The sequence below is a fragment of the Nematolebias whitei genome, chromosome 12, assembly GCF_014905685.2.
Source record: "Nematolebias whitei isolate Nwh7 chromosome 12, NemWhi1, whole genome shotgun sequence".
In the NCBI taxonomy this organism is placed as follows: domain Eukaryota; kingdom Metazoa; phylum Chordata; class Actinopteri; order Cyprinodontiformes; family Rivulidae; genus Nematolebias; species Nematolebias whitei.
The window spans coordinates 15,558,164-15,573,249 of NC_056509.1; the positions used below are offsets into that span (position 1 = coordinate 15,558,164).

Genomic DNA, 15,086 nt, shown 5'->3' on the forward strand with positions numbered 1-15,086 from the left:
CAGCGGTCGCTCTTTCAAGGATGAAGATGTTCACATCCTGGACAGAGAGGAACGATGGTTTGAGAGAGGAGTAAAGGAGGCCATCTTTGTGAAAAGAAATCGTCCATCATTAAACAGGGGTGGAGGCCTCCGTGTTCAACTGTCCCCCTCTTACAATGCTGTGATTGTTAGTATCACTCAGCCCTCTGTGAACAGTAAACAGCCATCAGTGTGCTAATGACCCATTGTTAGGCTGATGGTCCTTCTTGAGCATGTGATCAGCTGGTTTTGGTTGTCAGCAGCAAACTGGTTGATCCACTCTGAGAAGGTGCTATTTAAGAGACTGAGCTGAAAACAGCACCTCAGACTGAGGAAGTCTCTTGGATGAGAGACAAAACTTTTCTAGATTTTTTGCTTTGTTTTGTTTTTTTTTTTTTTTTTGTTTTTTTTAATGTCCAGAGGACCAGATTGAACTTTTTTGGATTAAAAACTAGGTCTTCCTGTTTCCCTTTCCTTTTTGCCCTAAGAGAAATCAACTTAAAAGAAGAAAAAAAAACAATCAATGTACCTGAGACTGTAGAGCACTTTTCCATCGGGGTAAACTCGCAGCATGACATTGTCAGTGGTAGTATCATGTATGAAGGACTTCTTGGAGTGAACAAAAAACATGTCAGGTACCCAAATTTTCTTCACTAGACGGCCATCAAAGGTCATGCTCTGATTGGTGTTGCTTTTAAAGGACAGACGCTCATCTTTCCAGTAGTGCCTCAGATACAAGGTCATTGTAAAATCCTTAAATGAGAAAACAAAAGTTGTATTTCCACAGCAGTGTTTCAGTGGTACATACATCTAACTGTTTGTAACACTTACCATATCAACCTCTGAAATCGCATCCAGGCTTTCAACCTGAACGTCCACTCCAACGGGGACAGCAGGCCCTACAGACGAGACATGTTGTCAGAGTTCTACTTCCTCGTCATTTACAGCAGGTTTCTCTGAACATACATGAAAGGAGGGCAGATCAAACCCAGACGCATCTTTAGGAGCTGCTTAGATTAACCACGTTTTCAATCATTTTGGACCCATCCATCCATTATCTTTACCTGCTTCTTCCTTTTTGGGTCACCGAGGTCACTAGTGCCCATGTCCAGCCTGTGTGAGAGGTGGGGAACACCCTGGACGGGTCTCCAGTCCATCACAGGGACACATAGAGACAAACGAGACAAACAACCATTCACTCTCTCACTCACATCTAGAGACAATATAGAGTTACCATTCAGTCAAACATGCATGTTTTTGGTCTGTGGGAGGAAACCCACACATGCACAGAGGGAACAAACAAACTCCACCCAGAAAGGTCCCAGGTCGGGATTTGAGCCAGCGACCTTCTTGCTGAGAGGCAACCGCTGTACCAACTGTGCCACCGTGTTGCCCCATTTTAGATCCCTACTATGAAAAATGGATGATCATGAAACTACCTCTCTGTTTATTTGTCTGTTTGTTAGCTAAATACCTTCTGAACCAGTGGAGAGTTTTTAATGAAGATCTCAACAAGTAATCTCTAGATTAATAACTTCAAGAAATTAGCATTTTGGAGTCAATTTAATTCAACCTTGGGCTACATAAGATCAGTGGTGGGCATGGTTCAGCTAATCTACTAACAGCTAATCCCAAAACTAACTTTTTGTTTAGCGGACTTGCGTTTTCATTAACTATGGAAACCGTTAATGCAATTAGCTTCTGCTAAATTAGGTTAAGCTAACTTTAAGTCTGCTAACAAAATTTATCAGTAAAACATCTATTTTATGCAATCTATCCTGAATTAACAAACAATTATCCCCACACACAAGCAGTGCTTCACAGGCGCACCATGTGTGTTCTAATATTTGTACCTGTTAAGCATCAGTGAAGCTATTTTTTTTTAGTTAATGAGTTAGCAAAGCTAACTTTTTCATTAGCTCTCCCACCACAACCTAAAATTATGTAGAGTATGTTGTCATGAATAATAAAGAACTCGAAGCCGGATAAACAAGTGATATGCCGATATCCATTGCCAAAAGATCTGAATAGTGAATGTTTTGTAGTTTTCAGGATGAATGTTTTTCAGGACTGGAAGTGAACAGAGAACACAAATAAACCTTAATGTTTTTGGCGCAAAGTACTGATACTCAAGGGGGTTGGAGTTACTGTACACTTTGTAGAAGAACAAAGGTAGATTGTTTTTGTTTGTTTGTTTGTTTTTTCTAGTACAAGGATAATCTGATGATCAATCTCCAAGGCTGATTGGCACGCTTCATAACCAATGTCCAAAAGTAAAAATGTTTCAGTAAAAATCCTTCCAGCTGCACAGTGTCCTAGACCAGAGGAAGTAATCCAAAAAAGACGATTTACCGCCAGAAAACGAGGAAATAAAGTTTCCAAAAGTGATATCTCAGAATGAAAGTAACAGAGCTACTCCAACATGCAGCCACCTTGAGCAGCGCAATTCTAGAACAAGCAATATTAAAACTAGAAGCAGTTTCTTCAAATGATAGGAGTGGTCAGTTTACACACACACACACACATACACACTCATATATATATATATATATATATATATATATATATATGTATGTATGTATGTATATATATACTGCATATAGGGTGGTGACCATCTTGGATTTTGACGTGGCAACTCAATTAGGAACTTTTCTTACGCCTAGATGGGGCCCACACACCAGAATGGTAGTTGATCACTTATTTATCGTGCTCGCAACACACACGAACAAACAGCGGGTATTTCGTATGCTTTTTGTTCTGTGACAGGGGACAACAAAGCTGCCAGAATCCTAAGAAAATTTCTAAATGATCATTCAGAACGTCTGAAGACAACTTTTGAGAATTCCATATTCTTGACTGCTTGGAAAGAAATTTTGAAGTTGGGTCAAAGGTTTTATCCCCAGCTATTTTTATTTCAGCTTAAACAATTATTTTTTTAACACAAGAATCTTTCTGTTTTACAAAGACAAATGAAAAGGCGTAACAAAAGAAACAAAGCCGTTTTTCAGCGGTTTCAACAGACCTGCTGGATGAACACATCTGCCACTGCAGCAAGAGGAGGAACTTCTTCACTCACCCTCCTGACATGCAGAGGTTTAACTTCAAAAACATCTTGTGTTGATTCTGAACCATCCAGGACATGGTAAAGTCTAAAAATTTAAGAAATATAAAGTCCAGTTGCCTTGTTTTGCAAACTATTCAGATATATTTTTTAAATATATTATTTTTTAATTGACTGATAGGAGTCTAACTCCAAACAGCTGGACTGACTGAGCAGTTTTATCACGTCTGCTGATAGTTCATGTTGAAACAGAATCTTTATCCCTGAAGTCCTTTGTGTTCAATGATTTGAGAGGTTTAGAGACTGAAGCCTGTGGGTTGCAGCTGTGTGGCTCAGGCATAGTTTTATCCTTTTGTGTCAGCTTTGTTTACTCCCACTGCTGCCTTTGAACAAGATAAGATTAGATCAGCAGAGGGCAACAGTTTTTTTCCACAGGAAATATATAATTTGAAGTATCTTACCAAATTAAGATATTTAAAGTAATCAAACGGTCACAGAGAGAATTGGAAATAAATTTTATTTAAGACAGATAATATGGAAGACTTTTCAGTCTTTTTCTAGTTGTAGCATGCTTGATAAAAAACATGGCTCCCTATACTCTTTAGGGGTATAAGACTATTACTGGCTCTTGTGAAAACATTTGTTAGTTTAAATGAGGAAAAAATAAAAATAAACCATGCTTGCTTTTTGGAGTCTAAATTTCAGTCTAGTTCTAGAAACATGACAACTTTAAAATTAAAAAAGTTTTAGCCTATTTTAATCCAAAGGTTTTCAAGATCTCCCAGTTAAACTTCCTTAAGGTTAATTCATAAAATACAGGTTTTTATCAACTTATTTAAAAGTTGTTTTCTGTTAAGGATATTGGTGGCGGATGGAGCTTGTCTGAGGGCCATCCCTTGCCCATGTCTGGATTAGATTGTGTGTTTCTGTAGGTCTTCAACAACGGTCAGTGTGTATGATGCATTAATATTCAGCATATCTCAATACAGCATCACATTCAGCAGAAGGCTAGCACGATGCTGGACAGAAAGTTAGCATCTTACCTCCAAATCCTGGTCGCATGGTGAAATCATGGTCATCTATCCTCAGGATCTGCTCTGACTTTGTACTCTGTGCCTTGGTTATATCTGGACTTCTCTTAGGTGAACAGCTGGAAGGAAACAGAAGCAGCAACAACATTTTGTATCAATGTCAAATTTATTTCTATTTCGTTTTAAAATAATAGATTTTGTGAAAATAATATACCAACACGTTCAAAAGGATCAGTACCACTGGACTCATGTTCTGCTTAAATCAAACCCCAAGGAACAAATGGTACACAATGTTCTCCATCACAGAGAGATTTGAATAGTGAATGTTTGTGGTTTTTGAGATGTGTTTTCTGGACTGAAAATGAATAGGGGCTGCAAATAAACCTTAATGTTTTTGGTGAAAGATGTTCAAGTGGGTAAGAGTTCCTTTATATCTCATCCATCCATTATTTTTTTACCTGCTTCTTCGTTTTTGGGTCACTGGTGCCCATGTCCAGCTATCAATGTGCAAGAGGCGGGGGACACCCTGGACAGGTCTCCAGTCCATCACAGGGGCACCTGGACATGTCTCCAGTCTATCACAGGGACACCTGGACACGTCTCCAGTCCATCACAGGGGCACCTGGACATGTCTCCAGTCTATCACAGGGGCACCTGGACATGTCTCCAGTCTATCACAGGGACACCTGGACACGTCTCCAGTCCATCACAGGGATACATAGAGACAAACGAGACAAACAACCATTCACTCTCACTCACAACTGGAGACAATTTAGAGTTACCAATCAGTCTAACATGCATGTTATTGGTCTGTGGGAGGAAACCAGATTACCTGGAGAAAAACCACACATGCACAGAGAGAACATGCAAACTGCACCCAGAAAGGCCCCCAGCCGGGATTTGAACCAGTGACCTGCTTGCTGAGAGGCAGCAGCTCTACCAACTGAGCCACTGTGCTGCCTGTATTATGTGTAAAAATATATATTTTTATTTATTTTGTCTTGTCGAAGGCAGCACAGAGTGACTTGATTCTGTCGAGAGGAGGGAGCAATTTTATCCACCACCAGGGGCAATGGTGGAGCCAGGGGGTGGCCAGTGGTGGCCTTGGCCCCCATAGATGAAGCTTAGGCCATCCCAAAATTTGAGAAAACTATACTTTTAATCAATATTACAACTAGGAAGTATAGTTTCCTCAAATGTTAGTGGTGGTCAGTTTACAAATATATATGCCAGTGGCCATCTTGGATTTTGACGTAGAAACCCAATTTATGGAAGGACACTTTCTTGCACCCATGTAACCACACAGCAAAATGGAAGTTGGTAGCTCACTTATTTTTCAAGTTATCATGCTCACAACATACATGGATGGATGGATGGATGGATGGATGGACAGAGGGTATTTCTCATTTCACTCTGCAACAGAGGACAGTTTCTATGACATGTTCTGTATTTTTGATTCTCTGTAGTTTGATGGTAGTTTTCTGTCAGAAGGCAAAAGGCTGACAGTCATGATTTCACTTGTGTGTCTGTTTGTATGTAGCTATATGTGTTTTCTTTGTCTGTATGTTAGCAAAATATCTCATAAACTACTGGATGAATTTGAATAAAACTCTTGACTCTTGGGAAGTAAGGCTTAAATGCTTGTCTACAGCTGTTTGAGTTTCATGATGGCTGCCACTACTACCTGAACTTAAGAAACACACAAATGACTACAACTCAGTCAGTTGTGTTCATGTTGATCTAAAATTGAATGTAGTTCTGACTTTATCTGAGTCATTTTTGGTGCATACTTTGAGTAAATGGTAAATGGACTGTACTTATATAGCGCCTTTGGGTGGCTGTGGCTGAGTGGTTAGAGCAGTCGTCCTCCAATGCGAGAGTTGGGGGTTCGAATCCACCAGCAGTCACATGTCGAAGTGTTCCTTTGAACCCCTCATAGCCTCTGATGTGTGTCCCATCAGTGTATGAATGTGATCTAAAGCACTGATTAGTCTCTTTGGAATTATTTGTTCAATTAGCTTTGTAGAGTGCTGTATGAATGGGTAAATGAGGACACAGATTGTAGTGTAAAGCGCTTTGAGTATCTTGAAATAAGATAGAAAGGTGCTGTATAAGTACAGTCCATTTACCTTTCTATCTGATAAAGATACTCAAAGCACTTTACACTACAATCTGTGCCTCATTTACAAGGTTCATTCATACAGCACTCTACTAGATCTCTACAAAGCTAATTGAACAAATCATTCTAAAGAGACTAATTCGTGCTTTATCACATTCATACACCAATGGGACACACATTGGAGGCTATGAGGGGTTCAGTGTCTTGCCCAGGGACACCTCAGCATGTGACTGCTGGTGGATTCGAACCCCCAACTCTTGCATTGGAGGATGACTGCTCTAACCACTCAGCCACAGCCGCCCAGTGCTAACACATTGCTGATATTTGTGTTTAACAATTTGGCTTCATTTGTTAGATTCAACCTTGTTCGTCTGTTAACAAAATGCTTTATGAAGTATTTGACAGATTGTAATGAAACTGAACTAAACACTGAGTTTATAACTGATCAACTTTTAGAGTCAGCCCAGGTAAACATAACCACCAGAGCTAGGAAGGCTTTTTTTAAGGAATGCTGTTGAAGTTATTCACAGGCAAATAATCTTTTGAACTTCCTAATTCTGAGCGCTAAGAAAAGATTATACTCGGCTTAGATGCAGAAGTAGGCCATCTTTCTCTGAATGTATAGAAAACAGTGGAGTGATTAACATGTTAATCTCCTGGCTCTCTTAAGCTCCCATTAAAGATGCTTCTAACTTTATCCTCAGTTATTTCTCTAAATAAACTGAAAAAATAAAATAAAAGTCACAAAATACCTGCTAATCTGGCAATTGGATCCTTCTACTGGGGACATCTCTCGTTTCAGTCTGAAAAATAAAGAAAATATAACAAAAAATTAAACAAAAGAAGAATTTTTAATCTTGCTCAGGATGGGAGACTGTGATGAAGTGAAGATTCAACACAATTTGCTGCTTCCTTAGATATATTTAGCTTTTTTATGTATGTGAATATTTCTGTTCAGTGCCTTGAAACAACGTCTGTTGCGACTTGGTGCCATATAAATAAACTGAATTGAATTTTAAGAGAATTGTTTTACAAGCCTGAAGAACAATAGCCTATACATTAGGCCCTCGTTTGGCTAGTATCTATTAGCCTAGCCTGGACAAAGACTTTTGCCGTTACCTCTACATTTTGCACTCTATGGTCACGACTGTTTAAAAATTATCTACTGATAGTTATTAGACTGAAACTCACTTTGAAATTATTTTTAAAAAAAATTAAGTACTAGATTCAAATCTAGTTTTTGTCCCCTGTTGTGGAGCAAAGAGTAAAAACTGGACATATCTTATCTACTGTCTCTTGTGGCTTATCTGACTCAGACTCCCCCGGTTGGCCTTGAAACTAGGCCGGCATATTAATTTCTCCTAGGATATGTGTAACACACCACCCCCCGAGAACTTCTGCGGAGGCTTATCAGAGCTGTGCTGGCTGACCATCAATTTATCGGGACAATGGACTATTTGGAAGTGCTTCATGGACCGCCTTGACACCAAATGCATATGTAATGTGTTATAAATGTGCTGCTGGCAGAGTTTTTGATGTCTTAAATTGTGTCCTGATAGGACGAGTTGTAAAGAGATCTGTTTTTGTAATACCACTATCCTCTCATCATGGCTTTTCCCCCTTTTCTATCTAAAAGAGTATTCTGAAAAGGATAAGAAGGCTACGCTATCATAGCAGCAGTTACGTGCACTCCGCCCATCGTTTGGACGACTGTACGGGCATATTCTCGCTGTATCTCGGTGCAATAATAATAAAGCTTATTATGATTATGATTCTCTTGTAAATGAGTCCTCAAGGCTCAGTGAGACTAACCTGTATAAATGAAGGTTGACTGAACTCTTCTGTCTGTCCGTTTATGATAACTAGAAAAATAAGTGAGTTACAGACTTCCATACTGGTGTTTAGCTGCAACTAGGTGTGAAAAAAGTTACTTTCTAAAAACAGATTGCCAAGTCATTATGCAAGATGGCCACCGCCATATGTATATGTAAACCGACCACCCTAGCATTTGAGATATGCTTTCTAGTGGCCCCCAAAGCACATAAAACACCTGAAATAAATGTTCCCAAATTAAATTAAATGCTGTTCTTGAACTCTTTAGAGTAAATTCAAAAGCTAGGTCTCTCTGTATAGGTAATGCGTTGAATTTTTTTTTACTTCAGCTGTCTTCAGCTGTAACTGTTGTTATTGTAGTCAAAACACACAAAAATCATTGGTTTTCTTCTATCTTAATTTTTTATTAGTTTATGTTGCTGCACATGGAGGGATGGAAAGAAAATTTGTATGAGGCTACAGCATCAAGTCTTACTTATTACTAGCTCAAATTTTGTAACAGTAGCACCAAATTTTAATATTCTGGACATATTTTATGAGAGTACGTCCATGCATTTTTCAAAGTGTCCAAATGGAGTCCAACATGTCCAAACAATTGGACACCAACATCAAACAGCTGTAACTCCTGAATCTTTCAACATACAGTCATCAGAGTTCTAATTAAATGTAAGAAATAGAGACATTAGACACAAAATAGACATTTTCAAGACATCTTAAGGACACCCCCAGGAAACTCGCCCCTAGGTTCATTGATCCTTTTTTCTATGATCAAAATAATCAACCCCACAGCCGTATGACTTCAGTCACCCTCCTTTTTGAGAATACATCCCACCTTCCATGTGTTTCAGGTCAACTTTCTGTTGCAGAAATTTGAAAATGCAGAAAAAGTAGGGTTCTATCTACTCTGAACCCTCAATACACCCTCCATCCATCACCACCCTCAACTCATTGACAACCATCCAGCTTTCACTGTCCGGCATATATTGGATGTACGTTGCAGGGGTTGGGGATTTCAGTGTCTGGTGGAGTAAAGGAGGGCTACGGCCCTGAAGAGAAGTCCTGGATCCCCAGATCCTTCATCATCAACCCCAGTCTCACCACCATAGACTACAGCCTGAAAAGCATTTTCGATCGTTTAGAGGCGATTCTTGGGGGGGGGATACTGTGGAGATTTTGTGTTTTCCTGCCACTAGCCACAGTTCTTACAGCTCTTGAGTGGCAGGGTGGAGCTTACCTCTCACACCTGTTCCTGATCCAGCCTGATGAGGTCTGAGCACTGTATTTTAGGACCTGTGGCTCAGTAGATCTCCAATGGAACATTTGAGACCTTCAGGTAACAAGTCTACAGCCCTCTGTGAGTCTAATCTCTGATAAAAAAATAAAAAAAACGCTAACCTGTACTCCTTGTGTTTTCTCCAGTCCTGTTACTTACCTGTGTTATGTTACTTGCCTGTTTCTTTGAGCACCCGCTGACTTACCTTCCTGTGAGATCTACAGTCTAGACCCACTTACCTTTGCGCCTCATCTTCTAAATGACTCAAACTGGATCAGTCCTTGAGTTTCTGTCCTGCCACTCTCCTACGAACCAATACTCACCTCATCTCCTCCTGGCTGGAACCCTCCCTCTCTCCTCACCTCCAACAAAGACAAAGTAAGGATATACTTAGGAAACTAAGGATCATAAAACATCTGTTTACTAGATACTGACCTTCCAATCTGCTTCTCCACAGATTCATCATGAGTTCCAGCTTCTATTAATTCTCACTATAAATAAAGATCACGTACATTTTTACATGCTCGTGTCTCTTGCTGTCAGTTTATTTACTACGGGTGAAAACAGTGTCAGTCATGCTGAACAAATGTATATCTAAACATTATATAAACAAACAGTTTATAAAAGGGTTTCACTTACTTTTGAAGAAGAATATGTTCTCAAGTACGACCCAGTTCATATTCCACCCTGGCTGAAGCGCTCACAGTCACATCTCACTTATTTTTATCCATTTCCTCGTCAGAAACAACACTCTTCCTTCTCTTACACCACTCAGACATCTTGTAAGAGCTTCATTTTGTTTTTGCAATACGTTTTGCAATCTTTTAGTTGAAAATCCCTCCATCCATGCAATATATTTACCTGCTTCTTCCCTTTCAGGTCACAAGATTCACTGGTGTCCATATCCAGCAGTCACTGTGCAAGAGAGGGGACACCCTGGACATGTCTCCAGTTCATCACAGGGACACATAGAGACAAATGAGACAAACAAACATTCACTCTCTCACTCACACCTAGAGACAATTTAGAGTTACCAATCAGTCTAACATTTGGTCTGTGGGAGGAAACCAGAGTAACCCCCCGCCCCCTGCCGCAGAATAGGTCCCCGGCCGGGATTCGATCTGGTGAGAGGCTGAGAGGCAGCAGATCTACTAACTGCACCACTGTAAAATAAACCACAAAACAAAGTATGTTTCACCTTTATAAAAGTATAAAAGGGGCTGAAAAATAATTTTACAATTTGTCTCCTACTTCCATTTCAGGTTTTACCTTCAAACATTGCACATCCTCGTGACGAGAATGTGATTGGCTGTACGTCTGTAGCATCAGAGCAGGGGTCAGAGCTGAATGATCAGTTCTGTATGCAAAACAGTGTGGGTGTCCCCAGTCAGACAACATGATGCTCGGTCAATATTGTTGGCTCTGAAGAGACCAGAGATCAACCCAGTTGGTCAAAAAAGGTGTCAATCAAAAGATTAGGGTTATACCACTATTTTGACACTTGGTATTTAAATTAGAAGTACCTGGTGAAGCGTAACAACTGTTTAAAGCAAAGAGACGTCACGACGGCCCGTGAGTGGGCCATTCTCAAATGATCTGGGTGGCTAAATAATCTATGATGGCCTTAGCTCCACCATTGCACCTGGTGGTGGATAAAAATGTTTTCTTTACTTGTCAGGATCTTTCATTCTGCGTTGCCTTGGACAAGCAAAAACAAAACCTCAATTTTTCTACAAAGTGTAGCTCCCACTCATTTCCAAAAACATTAAAGTTTACTGTATTTGCATTCTCTGTTCAGTTCTAGTCCAGAAAAACACTTGTCTCAAAAACAAACATGTACTATTCAATTTCCTCAGCAACAGGGGACATTGGCATACTCTTTGTATAGTTAGACAGAAAAATATACTTTAATATGAGCATTAAATTAAAGCTCAACTCAAGTTTAATTCTGGATAACTGAATGAAAACTTTACTCTTTCAGTATTGTCAAACTTTTATTTAACAAAGTTAAAAGAAGCCAAACAAGCAAAGGCTTTGGCTGATATTAAAATAACTGTGTCTATGAGATCTGGACTGATCTGTGAAGCTCAGGGTTTTTATAGCCTCTTATTAGGAGTTATACTGAATTAGGACTTAGCCTAGTTACAAGCCACCAAGCTGATATCACCTATGTTTAAAAACTTAAGAACAGAAAAGCAGAATATGGATGGGTTCTATAGTAGGGTCGTACAATTGTTCCTAATAATTGTTTAAATTATCAACCAGTGGGCGAAGGAGATCATGTTTTTGCATCTGTGTTGTGTTTCCCACCAAAGTATATCATGAACCACTTAATGAATTCCCCTAAAACTTGCAGAAAACTGCAGTCAATTCTATAAGTCAAGTGCCATGTGTTGTCATCATTGTATGTTTCCATACAATGGAGAAATTAGTTCTCTGCATTTGGCCCATCACACCTGGGATACACCCAGGTGGAGCAGTGGGCAGTTTATGTGGGCACCCGGGGAGCAACTGGGGATTGAGTGTCTTGCTCAGAGACATCACGACATGTGGGAATGGCTGGGAGTCAAATCTGGGACTTTCGGGTCCTGGGTCGGCTGCCCTGCCTCTACCCCATCTCGGCCCCCGATTCTAATGTCATTGATTCTAATTCTAATGCAATTTATTAATAATGTAATAATTCTAATGTTTCAATGAGATTTTCAGAATTCTTCACTGGATGATCTACAACTGATAACTTCTGTAGTCTGTTCAATTCAAGATGGACGTCACAACTATTTCACATTAGCTGTGACAAAAATATCTATAAATCAGACAGTTCTACAGGTATGAGCTAAAGTTTTGTGTGGTTGTAGCTGAGGGTCACCCCCAACACATCTCACAATTTGGCATGAGTCAAAACACAAGAATAGCTTTAAGATTTCAACCAAAACGACCACAACTCTCTCATTTCTCATTGTGTTTAAAATGTAGACAGTTAGCAGGTGATATTCATTCCTTTAAGAGATCCTAGGCCTTTAACGCCAACTCATTCCGTCATCTGGACTGACCTGAGGTGTCTGTACGAATGGAGTGTTTGTCCTCTGAGACCCGTCTGTCCGGACACGCCGAGCATGCAGAGCAGCCCACTGAGAAGCACAACATCCGTGTGCATGGTGTCCAGAGCCGCCGCAGCCTTTCCCAGAACACTCAAACCTGCAGGCTGCTCCCAACACTGTCTGCAGACAGCAGGCACATCCCGCCAGGCCTTCTGCCGTGAACATAATGTGAATGTATACAATAATGTCAGTCTTTAATCTCTCAAACGAGAGAAGCAGTTAGCCTACAAATCCCCCCCTGGTCAGATGGCTCAGATTTGCTCTGTGCCTACTGGAGTCAGTAAAACCCAGCATGTTTTTCTCCTTTCAGAGTGGAGCGCATTACCTCTGAGCACAGGAACAGATGTGTGGGTCACACAGATGTAGGATCTGATCCGGTGCCCTCTTTTATACAAAATAATTACAAGTAAATGAGACATACTCAAGTAAAGTCGACTTTTTTTATTTTTCCTGCACCAGTCTGGTGTATGCTTACTGGCTGTATTCTATAATTTAGTTTATTTTGCACTAAGACTTGATGCTGGCTTGACAAGGCAGAATGTTTAATCTATAATCAGTCAATGATTGTTTTCTAATAGCCCATGAATGGTGCAGGAAATTATGTAACAGGCTGATAATCCAGTAAGCTACAGTATGGCTGAGAGATGGAGCTGCAGGCTAAAAGCAGATTTGTCACTGGAGTTATATATTCTGTGACGACCATCTTATTAAATCATACGGCAGCCCAGCTGTGTTTATTTAATCATTTATTCAACCTCTGGTCCACATGTCACCAGATAACTGTCAAATCTCTGATGTCATCGGTAGTGGCTTCCCGTACTTCTAAAACCACGGACTAACAAACACAGAAACATTGTAGGGAAGTTGGAAAGAGTGAGGAACTTCCAACATTATCTAAAAGTGAGAAGGAATAAGCAGTACAGGAAGTGGGCTGCAGGCTGAAGTAGGACATTAACTTTATGTTCCATCCACGCTGCTGTTTTTCTTCAAGATGCAAACACAACGATGAGTAAATGTGGATAAATTCAAAGGATGGCAGAAAACCACAAGAACTAAATCTAACAAGGTTAACTTTGTTAACCTTGTTAGATTTAGTTCAGGTTTAGTCAGAACAGATTCTTCCTGTTGAAACATTTTATCTTTTATCCAAAAGACTTCTTCAGTCTGAGGAGCTGCACTAAACTCAGTCTTATAAATAGCACCTTCTTATAGTGGATCAAGCAGTTTGTAGAGACATACAAAACTATCTGTTCACATGATAAAGGAGGACCATCAGCCTAACAACTGATCTTTAGTGCTCTGATGACTGCTTGCTATTCACAGGGGGCTGAGTGATACTGGCAATAACAGCATTGTAAGAGGGGGACATTTATATATATATATATATATATATATATATATATATATATATATATATGTGTGTGTGGGTGTATGTATATATAGCAGGTAATCAACATATACTACACGGGTTGTGTGACAGGTTATTGCAAAGGTAGTGACATTGAGGTTGAATTATTAATTAGTTATTGCCAGTTGTTCAGTATTATTTATTAGTTATTAATTAATTAATTAATTAATTAATTAATTAATCGAGAGTTCAGTAATCTGACAGTTCGTGGGTAATAGCTGCCCTTTAGTCTTTTTGTACGCAATGACAGACTCCTGTATTGTCTGCCTGAGGGTAGAAGACGGAAAAGTCCTTGTGCTGGGTGGGTGTGAACCTTAATGATGCTGCGTGCTTTATGCAGACATCGGCTGTGGTAGATGTCCTGAATGGTGTGGAGACTGCTACCAGTGATGTCCTCTGCTGTTTGCACCACCCTCTGTAGTGCTTTCCAGCTCTGGCTGGTGCAGTTCCCATACCACCCTGTAATGCAGCCTGTCAGCAGTCACTCAGTGCTGCACCTATAAAAGTTGGTGAGGATGTTTGTTCGTACCAAACTTCTTTAATCTTCTTAGGAAGTCGAGTCTTTGTTGGGTTTTCTTGACCACAGTGTTTGTATATAAAGTCCAGGAAGATCCTCAGTTACGTGAACGCAGAGGAACTTGAACCTGCTGACTTGCTCCACCTCAGCATTGTGTAGGGGAACACCTCGCCTCAGAAAACAGTTCACCTCAGCTCAAACAAACAAACAAAATAAAAGAGTTCACCAAATCTCAAACAAACATCATTCCTGTGTTTTGTGTTTGAAACTGTTAAAAGTAAGATTTGTCATTCCCCATGAAATGGACAGATAGTTTTTAATGAGAGCTGTTGTTCAACTGACCTCGGAGTTTTGAAACGTTTGAAAAACTCACAAAGTTGATATCTCCCCTTTTTGAAATGGAGTACTGTTATCAGACTTTCTTCCATGGGAAGATGACAACACAGAAAGAGCCTTTTTTTGTTCAAATTGACATTCCTTTTCCAGATGTTCAGTTCAACAGCGCCACCTCTGTTAAACCAGTGCATGTCCATCCATCCATCCATCCATTATCTTTACCCGCTTATTCCACTTTGGGTCACGGGGGTCGCTGGTGCCCATGTCCAGCAATCACTGTGCGAGGGGCGGGGTACACCCTGGACGGGTCGCAAGTCCATCACAGGGCCACATAGAGACAAACGAGACAAACAAACATTTACACTCTCACTCACACCTAGGGACAATTTAGA

At 40.1% G+C, this 15,086-nt stretch overlaps 1 protein-coding gene across 1 annotated transcript in view; it reads right to left on the reverse strand.

The window, feature by feature from the left end:
- Window positions 1-12,595, reverse strand: part of LOC119418762 (gamma-aminobutyric acid receptor subunit rho-1) — a 68,367-nt gene extending 55,772 nt beyond the window's left edge. Inside the window, exons 1-5 of the mRNA XM_037686098.1 lie at window positions 12,386-12,595; window positions 6,982-7,032; window positions 4,123-4,229; window positions 850-917; window positions 548-771 (exon numbers count right to left, since the gene is read on the reverse strand). Of these exons, the coding sequence (XP_037542026.1) occupies window positions 548-771; window positions 850-917; window positions 4,123-4,229; window positions 6,982-7,032; window positions 12,386-12,489 (554 nt within the window). The 5' untranslated portion in view covers window positions 12,490-12,595. The remainder of the gene's footprint in view (window positions 1-547; window positions 772-849; window positions 918-4,122; window positions 4,230-6,981; window positions 7,033-12,385) is intronic.
- Between the last annotated feature and the right edge of the window lie 2,491 nt (window positions 12,596-15,086).